Source organism: Anthonomus grandis, chromosome 1 (assembly GCF_022605725.1).
Source record: "Anthonomus grandis grandis chromosome 1, icAntGran1.3, whole genome shotgun sequence".
NCBI classification, from domain to species: domain Eukaryota; kingdom Metazoa; phylum Arthropoda; class Insecta; order Coleoptera; family Curculionidae; genus Anthonomus; species Anthonomus grandis.
Genome location: NC_065546.1, coordinates 50,258,236 through 50,284,290, shown reverse-complemented (window position 1 = coordinate 50,284,290; position 26,055 = coordinate 50,258,236). Strand labels below are relative to the sequence as shown.

Here is a 26,055-nt window from a genome sequence, read left to right as displayed (position 1 = left end):
TACTCGCTTCATAGCTATATCTTCAGGCAATATTAAACCTGACATAAAAGAGATTCAGTTTATGAAGAACAACAATATTATCGAACAAGCCAAAATCCAATAGCAACATTAAGGATTGTTGAAAAAATCAATACACGAAATGTCACATCTGACAAAGTCCGCCTGGTGTGTATGATCTCTGGTAACAAACATGGCTTTTTTTACGATATGTGGAAAACCAGATTGTAAACTTTACGCACACGCTACTTATGTTGCGCATTATCTTTACGAGCATTTGCCCAATTTTAAATATAAAAAAATTGAGAAATCTAGTTTGGAATGGCCGGTGAGTAAGAATATGTAGTTTGTTGTAAAACGTATACTGAGTTTTGACTTTGTAGGCATTTGTAAAAGGAATAAATGAGAAGAACAAGTGGTACTTGGTAAAAAGTCCGATTATTTGGAAAGAAATTAGTTCTTGGGGAGGTAAGCCTTACTTAATTGGAGGCCTAAGTGAATTTTGGGAGTATTGTTTTTGCTATTACGGTTTGGAATCTTTTATACCTAAGGAAGATTTAGAAAAACTAGCCATAAATAATTTAGCGGTACAATCTTTCAGATTCTTTTAATAATGTTATATAAGTATAATTTTTTGTTACAAATTTTAGTTCTTTCAAGAAGAAAAGGATAAAAATTCAAAGAAAAATAGAAAATATAATGCAGTAATAGGTATATTAGGTGTCAAAGATCATTCGATACCAGTTGAGCAATTAATAGAAGAATTTCTTAAAATACCCTTTTTTACCACCGGCCATGGTATATTGGTCAAGATTTATTTCTCCGAATCAACAATACTAAATCCACATTTCAAGTCGTATCTCAGTGATATTGCACACTTTTATAATTCATCAGCAATATTCGGAGATGTCCCGCTTGTGGAAATTGTTGAAACAAAAAATGAAATAGTAGAAGATTCTGATTTGTTGCTCATTATGACAAATTTATCTCGGTAAGTCAAAGTTTTCGCTTTTGCAATAAATATATATGGCTTATTATACATTGAAAGAAAAATTATAGTAAGAGAAATGAATAGGTTTTAATACGTTGAAAATATTTTAAAAAAGTAGATGTTAACTTTGTAAGAAAAGTATAATTAGTATACTTCGCTGTTTTAAGTGGAACGTCCTGTAGATAAATCGATTATGAGATCCTACAGCTTTGCAGGTAAGCAATATATGAATAAAATGTTGACACAAACGATGTTGGCACAGCCAATTATATGTAGGGGAGACCGGGTCACAGTGGCCACCCGGGCACAGTGGACACTCTTAAATAACTTTTGTTCCTTTGGCTTGTATGTTATGCCACCTAGGAGGTAGCGTGCAAACTACCATTCTAACAATCTCTCTTCCTTTGATGTCCGTCCTATTTACGATTTTTGTGTTAGTGTCAGTTTTTGTTTTGAAGAGTGCACGTCAAAAGTTAAGGTACACTTTATTTTTTGCATCATTTCTTGTCATATTATTTTTTCGTGAAGAAACCTAGTTAATTTTAAGACGGGTACATATCGTAGTATATCGGGTGGAGAAGCGAAAAATCTTAGGTTTGACTAGCAATATTTTTTGGTAGAACATGTATTTTAGGTTAGTTCGGGACACAGTGGCCAGGTTGAAAATGGGGCACAGTGGTCACTACTAATTTATGATAATTCGAGTGACCACTGTACCCCAGTTAATATTTTAATTTTTGTAGAATTCTCCGACATCTTAATATCAATAATAAAGTAATTTATTATCAATATAATTAGGCAAACAATATTCCATTTGCATTTGCTGTATTTTGCTTTCTTTCTAGCTAATATGGTATTAACACTTCACACGGTATTATTATATACACACACAACACTTCTATTTCAACAATCTCTATTTACTCTAATTTATTATATTAGTGGTTTTTTTGGAAAACAAGCTAAGAAATAAATAATATATATTGTACCTAATTGTTTCAGGTTACAAAACCCATATAAAATGCCACGTAATAGAAAACGTAAGACAAATATTGGCTTAGTTGACAAAAATGATATGAAGGCAGCTGTTACTGCAGTTTTAAATGGAGGTCTATCTACAAAAGCGGTTTCACTGCGATTTGCCATACCTCGTACCACATTGCGACGATATATTTTAAAATGCCGTGACCAAAATATTAACTGGGAAGAGCCGATATTTCCAAAAATGCGCCCTAATTGCGAATGCCGAAAAATGTTTACACATGAAGAAGAGGCAGTTTTATGCCAATATTTAATTCAGTGCGGAAAACTTCAACCTGGCTTACAACCAAAAACCGCTAGAAAGCTAGCTTATGATCTTGCAGTTGCAAATAATAAACAAATTCCGCAAAGTTGGCATACAAATGAATCTGCCGGCCCAGACTGGTTTAGTGCTTTTATGAAACGGAATCCCATTATTTCATTACGAACCCCTGAAGCGACATCTATGTCAAGATCTGTAGCATTCAATAAAATCGTAGTTCATAAATGGTACGATACTTTGTTAAAACTGTATAAAAAGTATCCTACTTTAGATGCCAGTAAAATGTATAATGTCGACGAAACTGCATTGACGACTGTGCAAGGATCAACTAAAGTTATTGCAGAGAAGGGTCAGAGACAAGTTGAGCAAGTGACTTCTGCGGAACGGGGCATTCTAGTTACTATGTGTGGAGCAATTAATGCTATTGGAAATTGTGTTCCACCACTATTAGTGTTTCCAAGAGTAAATTTTCGAGATAATATGATCAAGAATGCTCCAATAGGAAGTGGGAGCAGCCTCGCCCAATGGATGGATGACTTCGAAAATATTTGAATCTTGGTTACAGCATTTTATTAAACATGTCAAGCCCGCGAAAGAAGATCCAATATTACTAATCATGGATAACCATGAAACACACTTATCCTATAAAGTGATCTCCTTAGCTAAAAAATCAGGAATAATTCTGTTCACGCTGCCACCGCACACAAGCCATAAATTACAGCCTCTGGATAAATGTGTGTATGGACCACTAAAGACATATTATAATAATGCTTGTAAATCTTGGCTGGCTAATAATCCCGGAAAGCGTTATCACTATATACGAAATAGCCGAACTTTTAGGCGTTGCTTATCCTCTTGCCTTTTCACACAAAAATTGCATATCTGGTTTTGCTAGTACAGGAATATTTCCCCTTAACAAGTTTCTATATGGAGATGCTGAGTATGTAGCAGCAGAAGTCACAGATAAGCCAGAAAAACCAAAGGACCAAACTTCACATATAGAACCTGAAAAGACAGTAAGACCAAACACCCCATTAAATCAGGTGATCCCGACCACCAGCTCTTGTAATTCAATTCCTTTGAAAAATGATACATTAGTGAATCAAAATGAGTCTAGATTACCTTTAATATCTCCTCAAAATTTATGACCATATCCAAAAGTTAATGACATTGAAGAACGAAAAACCGGACGAAAAAAAAAGAAGCAGAGATATTGACAAGCACACCTGTAATGAACAGAATAGAACAGGAATATATGGAAAAATTTCGAAAGGAGAGTTTGAAACAAAAACAGAATAAGGAAGATAACACTGTAAAAGGTAAGAAAAATATAATGAAACTAATGCCATCCAGCAGCGAAAGTGAGGGTGAAATATCAGACTTAGCAGAGAGCCATACTTCCGACGAAGAGATTTTTGAATCAGATGAAGACATTGTTGAACTGGATGAAAATTTGGACAATATTCGTGTTAAGTGCTATGTGTTGGTTCGGTTTGCAACTAAAAAGACAATAAGGTTCTATGTGGGCCAAGTCAAAGGTATTGAACGCGACGAATATAAAGTTAGTTTCTTAAGGAAGAAAAGCAATAAGTTTGTTTTTCCTCAAGTGAAAGATGAGGCATCAGTCCCAGTTTTTGATATTGTTTCGATTTTACCAGCCCCTTTAGATTATTACTGTGGTGGTACTTCCAGATTACGTACAACTTATAAGTTCGGTGTTGACTTTAGTGGATACAATATAATGTAATCTTTCCTAAATATAAGTTTAAAACCTGTATTTCTTTGTTAGTGGCCAGTGTGCTCCAATGTCATGGCCACTCTACCTCTGGTGCGGGGTACAGTGGACAAAAATCAAGGCGGATTAAAATGTTTATTTTTTTTTAAGAATAAGTGTTTTTTTTTAAATATATTTTGCGTTATTAGTATAGACTATGTTCTTTATTTCCCTTAAAGAAAAAATCAAATACCTTAAATGGGTTGAAAAATACGCCAACAATAAGTAAAAGGTGGGCACTGTGACCCGGTCTCCCCTACCATTTTGTTTGTGGGTAGGGAAGCAGTTATGCTGTAAGTATAGATGTCAACCTCTATAGATATAAAAAAATTATTTAACGTCATCAACATATTGGGGTAAAGTGGGGGGCTACCGGCCCTTTAAGAGAAGTTTTATATATCTCAGAGATTTTAATGATTTAAAAATAAAAAAGCAAATTTAAAGAAATGTGGGAAATTTGTGAACAAAATACACATTTATTAGAAATTAACAAACAGTTACAAGAGTTCAAAAAAAAAAATAAGTTGCCGATATTACCCCTAGGACCGGTATTTCCCCACTATACACTAACAAAAAGATTTTTTAATTTTTTTTACCGAATTAGAAAAGTATGTAAAAATTATATGAACTAATGTTTCAGAGTCACATTCGTGAACACGCCTTAATCGATGGAGGCAGCATATATTGATCGAATGCCGTGACCTTAAAAGCCTATTTTTCAGCAAAAAAATTATTACATCTTAGGGTCAAAAGAAGGTTATTGAATGTCAAACGAGGGTTATCATATTGGCGAACATGTCTTAATCAGTTTCACAAATAGGTCGACGTGGTCATCCCCGATTGTAAATGAAGAATGCTTAAATATGTTACCAAATATTTTAATTTAAAAAAAGGTTGCAATTACTTAAACCAAAGTTACCAAGTAGAATACTATTCTGTAAACTTTGCTTAAACCGTTTGCAGCAAAAAACCTTCCTTTCTAGCCGTGAAAACGAAAATTCCGAAGCTTGGATGGAAAGATGCGCCTGTCGCATTGTAAAACTAGGAAACATATTACATTACAAAGCCAAACGTGGATTAAGAGTTGTTTTTTGCAATGACGGACCCTTGTGCTATTTAGCATCCATATTAGTCGAAACATGCGCTATTCTTATCCCATCTAACATCGTAGTACTGGCAGCCGATTTAGGATTACCAGTGTTAAGGGAGGTATCAAGGAAAACCGGTATCCACGTATCCAAAATGGGCGCGCCTCCAGTATGGGGTTTTATTGGCAATAACTATTACATTGATGAATCCCATATTACCTTTAAAGCGCAAATTTTTAAACCCTATAAAAGGTTTGTAGTAAATTAAGCCGTTAATTGAAAAATAGGATTTTTCAGTCAACGATTATACTAACGAAATTGGTGACTAAGTAAGTATTTTCAAGGGCTCTCACTTCCCCAGAAGACTCAAGTTTACCACTGGGTACCATGGCATCTGAATTAAGGCTAATGTCGTATTTATTACCAGACCAACACGATGATATCATGAAGGCAGTAGATGAAAGACAAGTAAATACCTTATTTTTATGTATTTGTTTGCTTGTATGGTATAATTATTCTGCTTTAAAAGTCTGTCTCAAAATGTCTTTTATGGTTAAAAACGGCGATTAAAATATTTCAGGATAAAGTGCAGGGTTATTTTATTATATTTACGATTTACCTTAGCTATTAGAAAAAAAAATTAAAACAAAAGTTGATCTATTTCTCCTCGTCTCATCTTTTAGACACGTTAAACAAAGTAATATAGAAAAGCCAATCGACTGTTATTGTAAAAGTCAGTAAACAGGTATGTAGGTTTAAGTATAGGTATAGGTACAAATATGTAATGAAATAACCCTGTACATCTTACCCACATTTTTTTTAAATTGTAAAATCTAGTTGGACGAGACAAAATTTCCAAATTTGAGCACCTTTAACAGAAAAAACCGAACATGTCTGACTAAGGTCAGATAGACAAAAATATCTAGAATTCTTTTAACGTTACTTTTTAAAAATACTTGCAAGAATTTTGTTTGAGGATGGCTACAATGGAATATCCAAATTGCTTTCTTTGGGCCACGCTTAAAAACCTTATCGATAATAAATAAAAAGACACCAACCTAAATTTTTATATACGTAAACCATTTTTAATTCGAAATTAAAAATCATCAGTTATTATGCATATTTACTGTCCAAATTAGAGATTATGCGTACTTATGTTAGTGATTAAGCATAATATCAGGTAATGTCATTAACTATAAGTAACGTGCAATTTGAAATGCAATGCAGGTGATGATAAAATAGAAATATAATACGAGTAAGTATACAATTACATAACAATCAATATATAGTTCTACATAAATATATGCTAAGCATAGATTTAGGAATCAAAACAAAACAAAAACATAACCGAAACATTTCAAACGACTACATAAAAATGATAGAATAATAGTATTTATTTATTAGAACAAGAAGAGCTTTGATGGCACTTACTATTGCTTATCTTAATTAGTACCAGAAGCAATTGCAGCTGCTTTTCTAAGGGAAGTTAAAATAGTGGGAACATCACTAATTGGAAGAAAGTCCGAATTTATGCAAGGTTCAAATTGAGAGCGCACATATAATTGCTGTAATATCCCATCCTTTGTTCCAAGTCTATAATTTCCATTATCTTCATCTACTCCCACCACAACAGCAATTACATTGCGGAGAGAGCCACGAGCATGGTCGACATCCGGAATAGGAACAGTTAGCACCTACTAAACATGGCTAATATTTTGAACTGGATGTCTTAATTTCATTTTATGTGCTTGCTGTTCAAGATTTCGTGATGATTCACTTCTTATTTCTAAAATTTGTGTATTTCGATTCGCTAGTATTTGGGGAATATAATTTAGGTTGTTTTCGTTATTATCTGTTTCCAGTTCGTCTATCTCATAGTCATAACTTTGCAAAAGAGCATCCAAATCCTTCTCAGTAACAATTTCTTGAATACTTTCCGCGGGTAGATTTTCAGTTGCAAGATCAACTTTCGGTTCACAGCCAAATAAAGCTTTATATTTGGCGACATTTTTACTCCAGCATGGAAAGACCTATTTTTCATAAATTGCACTGTAGATAAACCTTTCGACCATTCTCTAATTTTGTTGTCGGACATTCAGGTGCCTAGCATTGCCTTAATATTAGCGTTTGCTCATTCGACACTCCCTTGACTTTGGCTTTGACAGGGTTAATATCAATATTTACTAAAAATATGGCAATACTTTGCATAATTACTGATGATTTTAGTGGTTATCGATAATTTCTGATATGCGCCGTTATTTTGCATAACCACCGACGGTTTTAGTATTTACGCATAATTCCCAATATGTGTAGTTATTATGCATATTAGCGGATTTTAGATATTAGCGGTAACAAATACCTTTGTGTTCATGACATTTAAAAATACTCAAATAATCTAAAATTATTTTCAAAGATTAACTTTTTATATTTTGTATTGAGTATAAATTTATAAAGTTTTAAAAAAACGGTAAACCGATCTATTACAACATTTTGACGTGCGAGATAACCCTGAAAGGTTGGCTTTATTAAAATACCATACAGAACAAGAAATATTTTGATTCTAAAAATCCATAATTAAAAATACATCTATGCAGTAATGAAGTAACATTGCCCCATTTAACGAAAGAGACATTTGAATCAAAATCAAAGTACAAAGTTGATATAGTGATAACATCTGTTTGGCCCCAGGGTTCCTGAGCATTGCATTAACTAATTTTTCATTTAATTTTAGAAACGAATGAAAGAAGCACTTCAACGACCGCCATGTTTATCAAAACTGAGGGCTTTAATCAGCCTGTTGAAAATATGGTACTCGGATGAGACGCCGGATGAAATTATATCATTGGGAATAGTGTCAAATGGTAATAATATCAATATTGTATATAACAAATTACGCGAGTAAATAAAAAGGCCCGCAGATTCAGATTTCTGCATATAGCAGATTCTGCTCTTTAACACTGCGGTCAAGCATCAATTTGTATAAACCTACTCTTAAGTGTGACAATACTAAAATCTAAATTTATAAACATGCCTATGTAACATTTATTTGTAATCCTTTTAAATACAAATACTTTAATGATAAGTAGTCTCTAATATTTTTTTATTGTACTAACTTTTTATTAAATGAAAAGAAGCACTGAGCTAAAAAGTCACTTACCAACAAAGATTATATATAAAATTATTATAATAATCTTTTCATGCAGAAACAAAAGTATTGAGTTTATTAGATAGTAACTTAACTTTACAAACCGTATTAATAAAATTGCAATGAAAATACTAGGATTCATAATGCGAAATACTTTTATACTAGTATTTCAACGTAGAGCTTTAGATAACCGGTATGAAGCCTTGATAGTTGATTATTCCAAAGGTTCAATATGCATATTTTTTAAGAAAGTATGTAAAGTTCTTTTGAGACATTTTTATTATATCTCCAAAGTTTCATACAACAAATTTAAATAAAAGTTAAAATTACATACAACTTGAAACCATAATTTTCTCTTGGCTTTGGTGTAAGAAGGTTACCTGCTTCGGTTAAATAACAATGTCACATTTTAGTAAAATAATCGTCAACAGTTGAAAACTCCGAGTTAGTAAAGTAACCATAGTTTACTAGGGTAACTAACAATTCCTACCTACATAAGGCCGTAAATAATTGTCTCCTTCGTTTTTAAAAATCCGCCACTACCATTTCTTTTTTAATTCGTTATTGCTTTAAGATTTTATAGAAGACAATTGAGGAGTAACTTTTCAAAACGAATTATGTCCATCAAAACTTTTTTTAAGCAACAACAAAAAATGAATATTTCCTGTTTCCGTTTATTTTAAACCTGCATAGTAAGGTATTTTCATAGATACTTCTGTAAATAGTTCTCATTCAATTCAAAATTGTGAGAAAACGTCAATAAACAGTTGGACATAACGCTTTTTGATCCATTACTGTGGATATAATGCGTTTTGTTGTGGCCGATATAGGATATAGTGCTTTATGTTGTAAACATAAAATAGGGAATAAAAAAGATAAAACCCAGCTGAGTAGTTTTTTTTACTTAAATATAAAATAAAGCAAGATACGAGAAATAATTTAAATAGAAAAACTTTAATTTAAAAGTTTATGATTCACTTGGATATTATATGATTCACTTGGTGTTCTTCTAAGCATTCGCAGAAGTTTTATTCCTCTTCATCGTCTTGAGCTTCTCGAATTTGTGGCGCAATTGTTAAAGAAAGCTTAAGATGCTTTGCCTTTTGTCGCAATTTTTTCTTAGATCCTTACAGCAACAGCTAAACTTTAATGAGTAAAGATATTAAGTACCTATGGCAGAAGTTAAAAAATCAGATGATTTACACGATGTCGTCATGCAAATTTGCCGCCTCCTATTGACCAAATATCGTAATGCGTTTTGATGTATCAGATCTCGCAGACATAATGCGTTTCGATGCGAACTTCAGATTTTGCACACAAATTAGACAAGGATGTAATGCTATTTGATTTATTCTGTATTAAACGCAACAAACTGAATTTTGTCCTCGTGTGGACATAATGCGCTTTGATAAGTTGCTCCTCAATTGTAAAGTTTGCCATCCAAGTTACTTTTTATGAGATTAATGGCATTTGCTCATAGTCCTAATTGTTTAATTATTAATTTCTTATGACAAACGGTGTCAATCGCTTTTTTTTCTTTATATTTTGTTTTTATCGAAGGCATTTGTAGTAAGGCATAAAATAGCATCCTCAGTTGATTTATGATATTTAATAGTGTTGTTAATTCAACTTTTTCCTCAAAAAAAACATTTTTTCATTTAAAATCCATTTACAGCAAGTAGTATTTATTACCTTACAGTTCGTAACCTGACAGTTTTTATTTAGATGCACATGGCGAGCTCTGTCGAAAGCCTTTAAAAAGTCCGTATAAATACTGTCGAATTATTGATGCTTTTAAAGGGTATCCAAGAAATAGCGTTGCAAATTTGTGATCTGAAGAATAATATTTTATAAAGTAAAACAACTGTGTTCAAATCACACAAAAAATTATTGTACAGTGAAACCTCCCGATACGGACACCTCCAATAGACGGACAACTCCCTTGAGCGGACATTTTTTTTGGTCCCATTGAAAATACACTAAATTCCCATATGCTTTAACGGACACTCTCTCGGGCGGACGCGGACACCTAAAAGTGGTCCGAAGAATCGCTAAACCTTCTCTCGGACACAGAAAAAATTTAAACACGCAATCGGGGGTCGCATTGGCGCCAGAGCCTGGGTTTTCCCCGATACGACGGTACTCCTCGCATGGCGCCGGTTTGTCGGGATGTTTTTGTGTTTTGACTGTTTTGTTAATGCATTTGGCTTTAGTTTATTGTCGTATCTTCTAGCGTTATTAGCGTAACAGCCGATATGTCGTCGAAACGTAAAGTGCTAACTCTCTTGAAAGAAAAAGTTGACGTAATTGAGATTTTTAATAAAGACAAACTAAGCGTACGCGACTTAGCAAAACGGTTTGGATTAGGAAAAACACAGGCAGCTGAGATTATTAAAAATAAGGATGTTTTATTAAGTAAGTGCCACTCAAATATAAATGTGAATGAAAAAAGAAGCTTCCTAAAAGAAGAGGGCAGAAATATTGACAGTGTCTCTATGAGTGGTTCATTAGAGCTCGAAGCAAAAATATTCCATTATCAGCTAACATACTTCATACATTCAATACATATTACTGTATATTTTACATGTGCCTATTATCTTTTTAGGTACAATTATTGTTAAAACGAAAGCCAAAGAAATCGCTGATGGTTTGGGGCTTATAGAACTTTCAGTGCATTAGAAGGTTGGCTGCAAAAGTTTCGAACCCGGCACAACATTGCTTTTAGAACTATCAGTGGGGAGGCCGCAAGTGTGAACTCTGCCGATGTCACGACATTTTGGGAGAAAGTACCGTCTATATTTAAGAACTATGCTCCCAAAAATATCTATAATGCTGATGAGACTGGGCTATTTTTCCGAGCAGTGCCAAATAGGACTCTACATTTGAAGCGAGAAAGATGTATTGGAGGTAAATTTTCAAAAGAGAGACTGACTATACTTTTTTGTGTAAATATGGAGGGCAAAAAGAAAAACCTCTAGTGATCGGAAAAACGGCCAAACCAAGAGCATTTAAAAATATTAATGTGAAAGAATTGCCAGTTACTTATAGGTGGAATAAAAAAGCTTGGATGACCGATGAACTAATGGCCGAATGGTTAAATCAATTTGATAAAAAAATTATTAAAAAAAATTATATTTCTCGACAATGCATGTTGTCACCCAACCCAACTAGCAATAATAGTCCCTGATTCTTGTTAAAAAGTATTCGCTACTGAAATATAGTTCCTGAATCCACTTTGCTACTTAAAATGTTACTTTATAGAACATAGTTACTTTAAAGTATAATTTAGAAGTCGCTGTCTGGTTCCTGCCACTAATATTTGTGGAAGATAAGCACCCATATATTAAGTGGCAACGGTTCACTTTCAAGTAGTATCTTGGAACTACCCGAATCTTTACAAATGCCACGATAAAAGACCAGAAACTTTATAGTCACTTTTTATGGTAGCAGTTACTTATAAATGTTACTGTAATGCCTCGAAATAGTTTTTGTTACTTTGTGGTAGCCATTTAAATTCCAGGGTGGTTCCGGCTACGACAATTAGGATCTTTAAAAACATAGTCGCACATATAGTTCCAAGATAGTTATTGTCACTATGGTAGGATACTATGAAGTGGCTGCCCCATACGCCTTGCCACTAGAAATCAGTACTTTAAAGCGGCCGTTACTTAATACACCCCACTCACTAAAAGAGCAAAATAGATCAAAAAAGATCAGAACCACAAAAATATCAAAATTTTCTAATAGTGTTACACTTGTTATAAAATTTTATTATTTTAGAGTACAGTAAAATGCCAAAGGTAAATAAAAAAAAGTTTAGACATTCCAGTACCTTTTACCGGAGAGTTAAACAAAAACGGAATATGCCAGAAGGCGAATTTCAAGAACCCGAAAATCAATTTTTGCATGATCCTGTAATGCTGTTAGATCAACATAATCCCGTTGATGAAATTTTAGAATTTCCTTCAGGTGACTCTACCTGTGAAGATCAAATTAATTTAAAACCTGGAAGTAACATTAAATCAGAATTAATTCAATGGGCTTTAAAATACTCAATTCCCCACGTAGCCTTAACGGATTTGTTAATTTTATTAAAAAATTAACTTAAGCTTGAAGAACTACCTAGAGACAGTAGAACTTCAATTGGAACACCAAGCTCCTGTTCCATAGTACCAATGGGAGATGGTCAATTCTGGTATAATGAGATCCAAAAAAACTTGTATCAGCAATCATTTTTAACTGACTTAAATAAGGATAAAGATATTTCTTCTATTTCTCTTATTTTTAATATTGATCCGCCTGCCGCACTGCCTCCGTTTAATAGTTCTCCTTTACAATTTTGGCCAATATTACTCAAAGTACATGAATACCCTAAATTAAAGCCAATGGCTATTGCTATTTATTGTGGACCAACGAAACCCCCTATTCAAGAATATTTTATTTGATTCACTACATTTATTTGACTTAGGGAGAGATATTGAATATCTCTCAGAAATGTTAATATCATGTAACATCAGAAGGCCAACTGAACTTCACAGAGCAATAAGACCACTAAAGAATTTAAAATTTTGGAAAGGATCTGAATATCGGACGTGTTTACTTTACTTGGGACCAGTACTCCTTAAAGATATTTTAGCTGGTCCAGTATATCAAAATTATATTTATTTATTTTGTGCTACTACTATTTTGAGTTGTTCAGCTTATTTAAAACACATTAATGTAGCTGAGAAATTGTTATTTCAGTTTACTACAACATTTAGTAATTTATATGGCAAGGATGCTATTGGGGGCAACGTGCACAATCTGTGCCATGTTGTGAATGACGTTAAAAAGTTTGGTTCTCTAACTGATATAAGTGCATATCTTTCTTTACTTTAACTTTTATTTAGTTTAAAATCATTAGTTCGTACTGGTAAAAGGCCATTAGCACAAATTGCCAAACGGCTGACAGAAATGCAAAGCTTAAAAATAGATGCTTTTCCTGGTTTAGTAACTCATGCGACAAATGAAATTTTAAAGAAAAAACTAGAGTCTTTAGCACTTGCAGGATACAGGTTATACAAAACCATTTATGTGTCAGAAAATATTATGTTATCTAGTAATATTAAAAATAAATGGTTTATGACGAGTGATAATATTATTATTGAGTTAATGTATGTAATGCAAGATGAAGAATGATACTACGTTTACGGTGCTGGTATAAAAAATTATGCAGATTTTTTTATTTTGCTATTTAAATCGTCTAACATAAATATTTATGAATGTAAGCATAAAAGTAAAAACGATTTTAGTTTGCCTAAATCATACCGTTTAGATTCTACCGGTTAGAATTCTTGCTCTTTGGCATATAAATCAATTAAAAAAAATCACAAAGAACATTTAAAACATTTTAAATAAATAATGAAAACTAGCTGGGTAGCTAGGTGTATAATATTATATAATAAGGATGTTATAGTGGCCAAGGTATTACGCGGCGCGGCGCGTCTCCACGATATCGAGGCGAGCGCTTCTGAAAGGTGGCGTTTTGGTTGCACGGGGAACTTCATAGAAGAGTGTTACTTTATAGTCACTAAAAACCCTTGGCAATACAGTTCCAAAAGAGTTCCTATTTCGATATAGTCACTTCTGGGTAGTTACGATTGTTACTTTATTGAATTATATACTTTAAGGTTTCAAATGGGTAGTTTCGGCCTAATTATTTATAATTTGTACCACTTTATAGTAGCGTATAGAACTTTTTAGTAATTTTCATGGTATCGGCCATATTTTTTGAAAGCTTACGACGTAGTCTCCAAGATTAACTAAAAAATTATGCATTTTTTCTCAAAATATGCATTAAAACCTTATATATGTTAACCATTTTTGACCATAAAATACTTTTGCAAGATACCAAGCAATGATTAAAAAAATTTGAAAAAAATTTCGTAATATTATATAATTTTTTAACATAAATAAAAAGGTTAATTTAGATAGTTGGTGCGGCGCTTTAAATTATTTTAATATAAACCTATAGTTTTAACCAGTAAACTCAATTGCGTCGATAAATTTACTTTCATATTCCTAAGAAAAACTCAAATCAATATTATGAAAAATCATAATATAATAAGTAAAATGGCTGTTTATAATTCGTTTGTCATCATGCCATTTTAAAACAATCTTACAATTTCATAAAGGTGGCGCTGGTGAAGACGTTCGAAAAAGCATTAGTTTGCCACGAACTTGTGACCACGCACTAACTAGGCAGCCTCGTGGCATCTACGTATCTGGGACGAAATTATCTACTTTATAGTAGCACAACAGAGTAAATGCCTTAGTGGCAAAAACTACCCAAAACACTACCCAGCTACCCAAAATCATTCCCCATTTTAGTCGCAGCCTCGTAGCATCTTACAAATATGGGATGTGGCCGCCTAAGGTCACCGTCCCCTCTATAGTTTCTTTTAGAGAGGCAATATCGTTCCTGCCCACTATAAATGCTAGTTGGGAAAGGATATAAGATTGAAAAATACTAAATTGATTTTTTTGCCTCCAAACTGCACTTCTATTGTACAGCCTTTAGATCAGGGCATTATTAAGAGTTTTAAAACATTTTATAGGACCATCATTATTAAAAAACTTTTATTAGCCATAAATACTGCTGAATCAGCCTAAGAATTAGCCAGAAAAATACACGTCCTAGATGCAATTTACTTTATAAACATTGCATGGGACTAAGTGACAAAGAAAACGGTTCAAAATTGCTTTATTAAGTCTGGAATTACACACTCTAATAGTTCAGAAAATACAGCAGAAAACCTGGGAAAATGAAGACGACATTCCATCGTCACTTTTAGCTCAAATGTTGAGGAATAAGGATAATTTTGGAATGATAAACAATAATGATATCAACGAATTTTTTAATGTAGACAATGATTTATTATTGGAGCAAATTGATGACCTTCCTCTGGAGGTTTCGAATCAAGAGGAAGTAGTGGTATCATCCGATGAGTCAGAAGAGGAACACGTTGAGGAAGAAGAGGAATTGACTACCTATCAACAGGCTTTTAATATGACGCAACAGTTAAAACGCTTCACTCAGGCTAGGGGTGACCTATCTGCTCTAGATTTACTATCTAAGCTTGATCTTCATTTCCAAGATACTTTGCTCAACAAAAAAAATCGACAAACGTCTTTATTAGAATATTTTAAACATAAACAATGATCTTAATTTGTACATGTGTTCCAAAATATTTACATATTATTTCTTACAAAAATCTTTATATGTATGTATGTACTAGTTTAGTTTATTTTCGGTTTGTTATTTCATAAGTTTTTGTTTTGGTTTGTTTTTTAAGTTTATTTTTTTGCATAATTTTATTTTTGTAACGCTATATATATACTTATTGTCATTAAATAATTAATATTAAACTTGTTTAAAAAAATAACATGCTGTTTAATTTTGCTTCTGTGTGGCCTTTTTCCCTTGGACGGACACCTCCGTTGAGCGGACACTTTTTGAAGGTCCCATAAGTGTCCGCTCAAGAGAGGTTTCACTGTATATGCTTTCAGTTTTTGGTTGCCTTGTCCTGAAGAAGTCAACAAGCGGAAACACCTTTTTTTTCTGCTTCCCTAGTTGCACTGTCCTGAAGAACTTATCCTTCTGACATTTTGCTAACTGTATAACTTACCTTGTTAAATTAACTTTGTATTGTAAAAAGTATTCAGGTTGATTATGTGTTTGCTAGTATTGGGCAATGCAAAATTCAATTTTACCCAATATTAAAGGTCAGGACTGAACCAGGATGACAAGTTTCTTAGGTTATTAGCGTTTAAGACGAACATTTTTATACATGAATAAATAATATCGTCAGAGTTGCTTACACATTTAAATTTTTCGAGAGATGTAATGTTTTTAGTGAATGGATTTATGTACTTCTAATTCTGTAAATGTAATTGGTATTAAATAAATATATGTATTTCAGGTTCTTTTAATATTCCTTGTGGCCTGGTTTTCGCTCAGCCTTGCATACTGGATGGAAAACGCAGATGGAAACCGTTTTCAAATTTTCCTCTTGTTAACGACGCTGTTTTGGAAAAAATTGATGGTTTGATTGAGAAATCTGTCGAACTAATCGGGAAAATATTTTCATCACAAAAAGAAGATGTCAAAGATATAGAAAACAGCGCTGATGAGACCGAAAAAGTGAAGGAAGAAAAACTGGATGATATTCTATTTTAATTTTTTAATAGCTTAGTATAACATAGCGCCTTATTACAATGTATAAAACCATTTTATAATATTCGTTAAACTGCTATGGAAATTTTTTTAGTTGGATTAAACATATTTATTTATCTCAATAGTATATATTTAACAATAATATTAGTTAAGCATATTATGCGGTGCAAATGTATAAACTAAGCCTTAATTATTTTTTATGCTTAAATAACAAATAAATAATTTTTTTCAAATGCTGTGCAAAACATTGTAAAGCAACTTACTAACTATATTTTTATAACCTTTATTTTACTTAGATCCCACGGTTTTTCCTAATCTTAAAAACACTCGAATCCTATGATCGTACTTGCGAATCTGGGGCTGTTTATTATCCGCAGTACTGGCAATCACGTGGGTATAAAGATGTTCAAAAGTAAATCCGCATGTCACATTTTCATCGATGGATAAATCCGCTTTTGGAGTAACTTGGAGTCTTATAAATGCTTTGTTTGATTTTCGCCATTTGACCAGCCTGTCACAAAGATAAGGTAAAGTGTTATTGAGGTTAATATAAGGTAATTTATTATTTATATCTAATATAACAGAAATTACCTTATTTTAGAGTAAGCATTTGACATTCAAAAAAGCTAATTTGTTTTGAAAGATATATACACTCGCCGGCACAAAATTCCGCCACCCTGAAATATTGGCCAAGTTTGATGTTTTATAAATTTTCTATTTTTGATCAGATTCTCACGATTTTGCCATCAGTTTTTAGATACATTTGTTGTGATTTTTTAAAATCATTTTGTAATGTAGCATTTTTCGATTAGGCTATATTATACAGGAGTAAAACAAACTGTTGTTTTTTCTCGTAATTTCAAAAGACCCTGTAGGAAAATTAAGGTGGATATTCTAAACATTTCGATTTTTGATTCATTCCATTATCTCATTTCTGCTGCGAGCTGCAAATTTTTTATTAAAACGCTGATTTGAAGCGTATTTTTATTAACAAACACTAGGTATATCATAAAGTTAATTAAAAAAAAATTTTAATAGCGTTATTTCCTCCTCTCGCAGCAATAACAGGTTGCAGTCTTTGCTGCATCGAATGAATAAGGTTCCTTATTCTTTCTTGAGGAAAAGCCTCATATTCTTCGATCAGCGCTAGTCGTAAGTCTTGCAAGGTTTGTGGTTGTACAGGACGACGACGAACGGCCCTTTTAAGTTGATCCCAAAGATGTTCTATTGGGTTGAGATCCGGGCTACATGCGGGCCATTCCAATCTTGGGAGTCCAACTTCATCCAGATATTCGCTCACTACATGTGCAACGTGAGGTCTAGCATTATCATGCATTAATGTAAATTGGTTCCCAATGAATGGAGCAAATGAGACAACAACTTCTTGAAAGATTTCCTCAATGTAACGGTGGGTGGTTAGAGCTCCATTTTCAATAAATACAAGATTGGTGCGTGCTTCGGTAGAAATACCCGCCCAAATCATGACTGAACCGCCACGATATGAGATTTGTTCTGAAATGGTGCAGTCAGCATATCTTTCATTTCTACGTCTGTATACCCGCTCACGACCATCCGGCGTCCTTAAACAAACCCTGAATTCATCTGGAAATAGTACGTTTGCCCACTGTTCTAGAGTCCACTCAAAATGCGATCTTGCAAACCTCAGTCGGTGTTGTCGATGCCGAGGAAGTAATTGTGGACATCTTGCTGGCCTTCGTGAATAAAGTCCAGCTTCTGCTAATCTTCTACGTATCGTTCTTTCACTTACACTTACTCCATGAAGTTTTTTAGACACACAGCAGTAGATCTTCGATCTCTTAAAGAACTAATGGTGACAAAGTGATCATCAGCTGCAGTGGTCATTCTCCTTCTGCCAGAGCCTTGTCGTCTAGTAAAAATTCCCGTCTGTAAATACCTATTCCAGGCATCTCGAACTGTAGACCGCGGAAATCTCAGAGTACGGGCGACATAACTTTTGCTACGGCCATCCTCTATTAACGCAACAATTCTACCCACGTCTGCTGGAGTTAATACCATATTGACACACAACAAATTATAATAGTGACACTGTCAAACTTTATGTCACATTAATTGCGTCCTTAGTCAACGTCGATCATTTTTAACCGAAAACTTGACATTAATTATCTAAAAATAAGCTTCAAATCAGCGTTTTAATAAAAAATTTGCAGCTCGCAGCAGAAATGAGATAATGGAATGAATCAAATATCGAAATGTTTAGAATACATCAAAGATTACAAGGAACAGTATGTAAACAGAATTATCCACCTTAATTTTCCTACAGGGTCTTTTGAAATAACGAAAAAAATCAACAGTTTGTTTTACTCCTGTATAATATAGCCTAATCGAAAAATGCTACTTTACAAAATGATTTTAACAAATCACAACAAATGTATCTAAAAACTGATGGCAAAATCGTGAGAATCTGATAAAAAATTAAAAATTTATAAAACATGAAACTTGGCCAATATTTCGGGGTGGCGGAATTTTGTGCCGGCGAGTATATTTTTCAACTCATAATATACAAGAAATTAAAAAGTTAATAAAAGGCAACAGTTAGGATTAAGTTATGTATTTTAAATAGCCGAATAAAAGATTTTTTTTTTAAACTTATGTTCTGTGTGGGGAGATAAAAATTTCAGTACGAGGAACTAATAATTGCCTCTAAGTCTAAAGAGTAGATTTTCTATTAAATGTAATATCTCATTAAAATAAATAAAAAATGAAATAAACTCTCAAACACATCTATAAAAATTCTAATTAAAATACAAAAGCGCAAACTGCATTTTTAGTAGATATCAGATTTAGATTAAATGATTTTAACTGAGTTTATTATTTGTATATTAATATTTTTTAAATAACTTCAAACTATTTATTGCAAAGAAATATTTTAAACTATCTTTTCCAAAAATTCATTTTTGTTTCTAATAACACAATTTATTTCCACCAATATTTTCTGTGAGAAAAAATACATTAAAAATTGACTCACTGAATTGGCCAAAAACTGCCCTCTTCTTTTCTACTTTGTCCTACATAGAAACTTTAAATACATTTATGTACATAAATTATTCATTTAAGTTTTGTATCTTATTACTTTGGAAAGGATTTATTTTGAACGCAAAATTGAAAGGATGCCTAAATTTCGACCCGTTTAAATTAGTATTTCTCGAAAATTTCCATTCCAATCATTCACTATTAGACCTTCAAGGTTGGATAATTTAAATGAATATATCTCAATGAATCTTACTTGGTATCATCCTTAATGTTGTGGTTATCACCAGAATCATCATACTCAGCAGCGTCATCTCGAGGTGGTAAAATAAAATTGCTGGTTGGCAGTTCCACATCGCAGTTTACACTCTGACAGATTTTTCTTGGTTTTACCGTCACTGACGGTTGTTTAGGGGGCAAACTGGCCAAGCTGGATGGTTGGCTACTGGCTAATGACGGTAAACTCATCGGCTGCTTCTGGTATAAAAATAATTGCATCTTTAATACTCTTTAAGTAACTTAATAAAGGTCGCTTATTCACAAAAACTGCCAGAACTCCTCTCGCACCAAAATAGTTTATAATATAATTAAACAATCGAATCCAGAACAAAACAAATGCTAAAAATCTTTTCAGTAAAGAAAAAACATTTAATTAAAATGACGGTTACATGTTTCGCCTGACTAGGGCATTACCGAGATGCATTCAATAGACTACTACTTGGACTATTTTTAAGCAATAACATTTATGTCATCAATATCAGCAATGTTGAAGTTGATAGAAAAACTATTGCATATGCTCATGGCACATTGGTAATATTTTGTGCGACAACGACTAACAAATTGCTGGTTTTCCAAGAATTAAGAACTTTTTGGACAAATTTACGTTATATACGTTATATATACACATTCAATCAAATTAGACTTTAAAAGTTTATTTATTTGTTTAATGTATATGTGTAATTATTTGTTTGATTCTTATTCAGCCAAAGGTGTTCCAAAACCATACTGTTAGGATAATGTTAAAAAAAGATTTTATCCTTTCATTCAACTTATTCTTTGGAAATAAATCATTTAAAACTCTTATATATCTTAGCAACATATGGTTTATATAATAAAAAGGTGTATACAATGAAATGTACCGGGTGAATGTGGCTGCCTGATTATTGCATAATTGGATATTCTCCACATTTTATTTTTAATATTATAATACTCATATACCATGTGCAAAGCAAAGCAAAGTGCTACAAAAGTAAATATTTTGGAAAAACCTGTATGTGAAGACATTTTTTTAATTCCACATATAATTCTGTCTTTTTTATAGTAAATAGTGTAGGATAGAGGGTGTCTCTTCTGTAGGGCCAAAGTTATGTAACTTATGCCTTATTTTAAATGATACCTATATTTTTCTACTATCCTATGGGTTATATAAACACTTTCGATTTTTTTTTATGGTGAATGGTTTTTGGAATATAAAACAAATGAAAATAATATTAGATCTGTTTATTTTAAAGTTATAATTGCTAAAGTTATTTTTCACTTTTACTAGTTATAAATGTATGTTTATTTTCGTTCAAATGGTATTGCTAGGAAAACTGAGGAAGGTTTTTAAACTGATTATGGTTTTCTATTTTTAAAAACTTTTATATTTGTTGATTTTCAACTTATTGCATAAAGTGGATCATGAATCATTTCCCTTCCTAATTTTTTTAAATCTTAACATAGTAATATTGTTCAAACTAAACAATAAAAACAATATTTATTGAAAGGGTATTTGAATTTACCTTTAGGGACAAAGAATCTTCCAAAGAGTCACACAACTCAATAACCTGCTGGTCCTCAACATACTTTTCTTGTTCCTCCAAATTCAAATCTAATATGGTAATGGTGGTCTGGTGTTGATTAGGGTTTGTAAACTTTAAAATTAACTCGGAAGTTTTTCCTGGGCTCAACGGTTCGACCGTGACTATACGCACTTCCGGAATGTGATAGCTACAAATTAACATAATAATATTACACCGGAAATTGCCATTATCTCAAGTTGCACTTACTAAGCAAAAAGTTGAATCTTAAACTTAACGGAACTCGGGTTATATTCCGGTTTACTAACACTATGTTCACATTGGCGGCACCGCAAAGATTTCTTAATAGATAATTTCTTTTGTACCGGAAAAAGTTTATCAATAGTCGCAGGTTGAAGTTCTGGCTGCATTAAGCGCTGATCTATGGTAGTTACTACAAGAATAAAGAAGATTTTTACCGGATTTCTGTCTTAAAATTATAAGCCAATTTACCTTCCATTAAATCAATTGGATCAGTGAAAATACTGTCCGGAAGCTCATCAACCTCCGCTTTTGCTATTGCAGGTTCTACAGGTTCTGGCGGTTTTAGATTTTTTAGCCGAACATGAGCGGTATCTGGTAACCCAACACGCTTTCTTAGAGCTGAGGCAGTTACTCCTGTTTTGTTCTATTTTAAAGATATTATCAAAATGAAGTAAATTATTATAACTCTTTGAATGTTTATCACACAATGTATTTTATGTTATATAATATATATAAAATTACTTACCGTCAAGCTAACAAATTTGCCTCTCTGCTTCTTCTTCTCGTTTTCCTTTTTCTTCTTTTCAAAAGCCATTAGTTCCTTATTATACCTCATTAGTGAGTGAAGCCTTATAGAGTTAACATTCTCATGAGGTTTCCATCCACCAGTCGCTATAAATTAAATATTAAGTAAACAATTCAACATAATTTAAAAAGAGTTTACTTATCTGTTTATTGATAGCCCTAATATACTTTTTGCTTAATTATAAGTTAATAACTATGTGAGTACATACCAGATTGTTGATCCGGAATTCCAACATCCCTAGAGCTCCATCTGCATACATAGCAGCTTAAATAATAAGTTTTCTTAACAACTGACTTGGCTTCATCCGGATTAGCAGGCGGTTTAGATGCAACTCTGGTTGATAAGTCCTGCTGACAGCTGGGACACATAAAACAGTTATCGCACTTATTTTTCTTGTCTTTCGCTTCTTGGGAATGCTTGTTATCATTGCATTTTCCACAGAAAATAGTATCAACCTATGAAAATTTAGGCTTAAATATCTTAAATATATTTATTATGAAGTTATTATAATTGTCAGTATTAGACTGTAAGTTTTAAATAAATCATTTATTGTCGGTAGTGTAAGATTTTTTTCAAAAGTAGTGTTTTCCAACGAACCATAGTTGATAGGTATGCTGTTTAAGCATATATGCAATTTACAAAAAAGATACAATCTAAATATAGGTATAAAGATAAGATTTTTATATCTAATTTAAAATATTAAAAAGAATACATTGTGGTGGGCAAATACTTTTGAGCGGTAGTGATGTCATTTTTGTCAAGATAAAGCCTTGAAGAAAGCATAAATGCTTTTTATTGAAATAGGACTTTATAATATGCTATAGTCTCTTGGAGAAAATGGATGATATATACTAATATAGTTAGAAAAGTTTATAAAGAACCGGTGACATCAACAGGCGGCAAAATCCGCGCATCTCGTTATTCTATCGATCGGGTCCGATGACTATGTCGAGGTCTGAAGACAGTGGAGGCGGCACACTTGTTGAAATTATTAATATTTATTTGTCCTAGAGTTTAAATAGCCCTAGATTTTTAGTAGGTATAGCTAGCGATATTATAAGTGCGTTTGATTTAGTTGAAATACCAACTAAGAATGCATATATTTGAATTTAATTGCTCCAAGATTCGTTTAAAAAAATGTAGATAAATTAAAATTATATTTTTTAGCATTGTGATGTGCCCATAAAAAATAGTTTTACTTACAGGAGGATGCAGTTCGCTAATTATTTTTAAAACAGGACAAATAGGTAGCTGAAAATTATTCTTTATTCACATTTTTTTTTTAAGGATTAGGTAGGTATTTTAAAAGACTTGTGTAAAGAAACAAATTGGTATAAGCTTAAAGTTTTATTTCATTATTTTACATATTATATATTTTTATTCACTATCAGATTCATTCACTCATCACTATTACAACCTAAATCAGATTCATCCGATGAAGACCATTCGATCTCTTCATCAGATGAGCCTGTATTTACTGTAAATTTTAAAGAATCCAATGCTTCATCAAAAAGGTGATGACTTTTGAAATATTGTTTTTCTATGTTATCTATATGGTTGCAAATATTTATCCACTCATCATTCGAAATTTCCGCAAATTTATGCCTTGTAAAAGTTTCGACATCCGCCAATTTAAAAGTGGAATTTCTGTTTGCTACCCAATTCTTAACAGTTGCCTAAATTTTATCTATCGGATTAAGCTCTGGGTAGTATATGGAGACAAATGTAACACAATATGTCCATGCTTTTCCATTAGGTTGTCCAACTTGGTTTTTACAGTACAGTTACATACTTTTTTTATTTTCAGACACTATTTCATATAACTCTGTCTTGGTGAGTTTTGCATCAAATGTAAAATTACGTTCCTTAAGTCAGTCAACTATTTCCTGCTTTTTACTTCCAGATGTAACATTCTTGACTACAGGCACATTGCGATAAGCTGCATTGTCTAATACTAGGACAGAATTAGATAGTAAATTTGGAATTAACTGAAATAATCTCTCTCCCTTGGCTGTGAATTATTTGCCCCTGTTTGCCTACTTTCTTAGGTGACATCTAAAAAAAAATTAGAAAGTAAAAAAAATTAATATACACATGCACACTCTACGCTGTACATATATACCTACAAGTTAAATACCTATTATTTTGTCACTTAAAATCAAAGTATATTTTAAATAATATAATTTTTAACAGTAATTAATTTTAATTTATTTTTTTAAATTATTAGATTAGATAATTGAATAATTTAAACCAATTTTACTTACCTTTTACAATAAAAATCGGATAGTCTAACTAAAAAAACTATAGTCTATTTCACTATTATACTTACAGATTAAACACACAACAGATTTTAAATGCCTTATAACACAATTAACTTACTTTCCGTACGAGACGACACTGAGTAGGCCTTCAGGCTACGTCATAGGCATTAAATTCCCGGCAGGTACAAAGAAACAAAGTACGGCGGCTGCTTTGTTCTTGTGGTTTCTTTTCTGTTTGTGCGGTTCTGTGATTTTCTATAGATTTTGTGTTGAAAAATGGGTTTGTGCGCATATTGAGCAGCCGGTTCTTTATAAACTTTTCTACCTATAATTGTCAATATCTGAATGATCTACTATTACATGACTAGAACCTATTTATTGGGAAACATACATTTATTTTGCAGTTGCAAATTCAATACATTAAATTGTAATTGTTTTGAACTAAAAAAATTCTTAATATAGCATTCAGGAGCTGACACAGAAAACAGGTCTCAAAAATGAAATTACAGACATTTTGATGATGCTGGGCTAGAGGTGGAAAACAAGTTATTAGATGACAATACCACTTACTGGAATTCAAGGAGTGTTATTTTACTATGTTGTGTCAGAGTATCTCTTAGTCTAATGATTTAAGCTATGGATATCCATTCTAAATCATGATTTTTCATAAAGATAACAAAGCATTTTATGTTTCATAATTTGAAAACCTAAACAATACAAATGAAATATGTGCCAATTATTCATTTTATATTTATATTTTTAATTAATATAGATCATGAGATATGTAATTCGAGTTTTTCTATTTACTTCATAGATAAGTCTGGAGATTGATTTGAATATCATTCTTACTTGTATTTTAATTTAGAAAATATCTTGGGGTTGGTGATGCAGATCACTACTTATTAGTTCTTTAATATTTAAGAGGTCTAATAATTTATTTGAAGTGTTCAAAGATTTATATTTAATTAACTTTCAACATACCTCTTGACACAAGCAAAAGGTACATCTCAGCTGAAAGCAATGTCGACAAAGGTAAAGATGAGTTATTGGTTTCAGTAAGCCACAGGTACAAGCGTAGCTTACAACTTCAGGTCCTATAATGTAAGCCATCTGCCTAGGATTTGATCTTAAAATTAAGAATATTGTATATGGCTCTCTGGGATTGTTAATTTGTTTGCTGACCTACTGAGAAATTGCTAAACTATTTAGCTAATAAATTTTAAAAGTACTAGTAATGTTAACATAAGGATTTGAATGACTTTTTTAACATAGCTTTAAAGAAATACCTTAGATGAACCTAGTTTTAAATAAAAGCTTTTTTTTTAAATTACTGTTATGATCACCATCGCACATATGTTTTATGTCAATGTCATGGGTGATAAAAAAGTCAAATACTAGGGATGTTCGATACAATACGATATTTTTCTGTATCGATATATTTGTGTTCGATACCCGATATTTTGTATCGATATTTGTAAAGCGATATCTGACCCGTATCGATACAATTACCGCAGTATCGTATCAAATAAAAAACTCAGACAGCTAGTGACATCTATCAATTTTCAGTAAAATTAGTAAAAATCAATGTAATATTTACCCTTTGCAGAGTTCTATCGGTTTATTGTTTTTTGCATTGACATTTTGACA

At 32.4% G+C, this 26,055-nt stretch overlaps 2 protein-coding genes across 5 annotated transcripts; one reads left to right on the top strand and one right to left on the bottom strand.

Moving 5' to 3' along the window:
- On the top strand, positions 1-16,627 carry LOC126733858 (putative malate dehydrogenase 1B). Its single transcript, XM_050437281.1, has 7 exons — positions 1-325; positions 381-584; positions 648-988; positions 5,046-5,402; positions 5,495-5,618; positions 7,882-8,011; positions 16,257-16,627. Exons 1-7 carry the CDS (start codon positions 191-193, stop codon positions 16,511-16,513), a joined length of 1,548 nt encoding a protein of 515 aa, XP_050293238.1. The 5' UTR covers positions 1-190; the 3' UTR covers positions 16,514-16,627.
- On the bottom strand, positions 16,503-25,803 carry LOC126733873 (dynactin subunit 4). 4 transcript variants are annotated; one of them, XM_050437321.1, is made up of 9 exons: positions 25,695-25,803; positions 25,390-25,534; positions 22,356-22,602; positions 22,088-22,233; positions 21,811-21,985; positions 21,568-21,751; positions 21,301-21,508; positions 19,776-19,996; positions 16,503-17,021 (listed from the first exon to the last, which is right to left on the bottom strand). In XM_050437321.1, the coding sequence occupies exons 2-9, from the start codon at positions 25,516-25,518 to the stop codon at positions 16,799-16,801; spliced, it is 1,533 nt and encodes a 510-aa protein (XP_050293278.1). In that variant the 5' UTR covers positions 25,519-25,534; positions 25,695-25,803; the 3' UTR covers positions 16,503-16,798. The 4 variants fall into 4 exon arrangements, with proteins under 4 accessions (XP_050293278.1, XP_050293289.1, XP_050293270.1 ...); XM_050437332.1 differs by having other exon boundaries at positions 19,776-19,993; positions 25,591-25,764; XM_050437313.1 differs by having other exon boundaries at positions 25,595-25,763.
- Positions 25,804-26,055: the final 252 nt, after the last annotated feature.

Coding starts and splice junctions, on each gene's coding strand:
- LOC126733858 (XM_050437281.1), top strand. CDS start 191: ATGGCTTTTTTTACGATATGTGGAAAACCAGATTGTAAACTTTACGCA. Junction 5,403..5,494: donor ATTTTTAAACCCTATAAAAG/GTTTGTAGTAAA, acceptor AGTATTTTCAAG/GGCTCTCACTTCCCCAGAAG. Junction 8,012..16,256: donor ATTGGGAATAGTGTCAAATG/GTAATAATATCA, acceptor TATGTATTTCAG/GTTCTTTTAATATTCCTTGT.
- LOC126733873 (XM_050437321.1), bottom strand. CDS start 25,518: ATGGCTTACATTATAGGACCTGAAGTTGTAAGCTACGCTTGTACCTGT. Junction 22,234..22,355: donor AATTCCGGATCAACAATCTG/GTATGTACTCAC, acceptor TTTAATTTATAG/CGACTGGTGGATGGAAACCT. Junction 17,022..19,775: donor AACATTAAGGATGATACCAA/GTAAGATTCATT, acceptor TCTTTGTGACAG/GCTGGTCAAATGGCGAAAAT.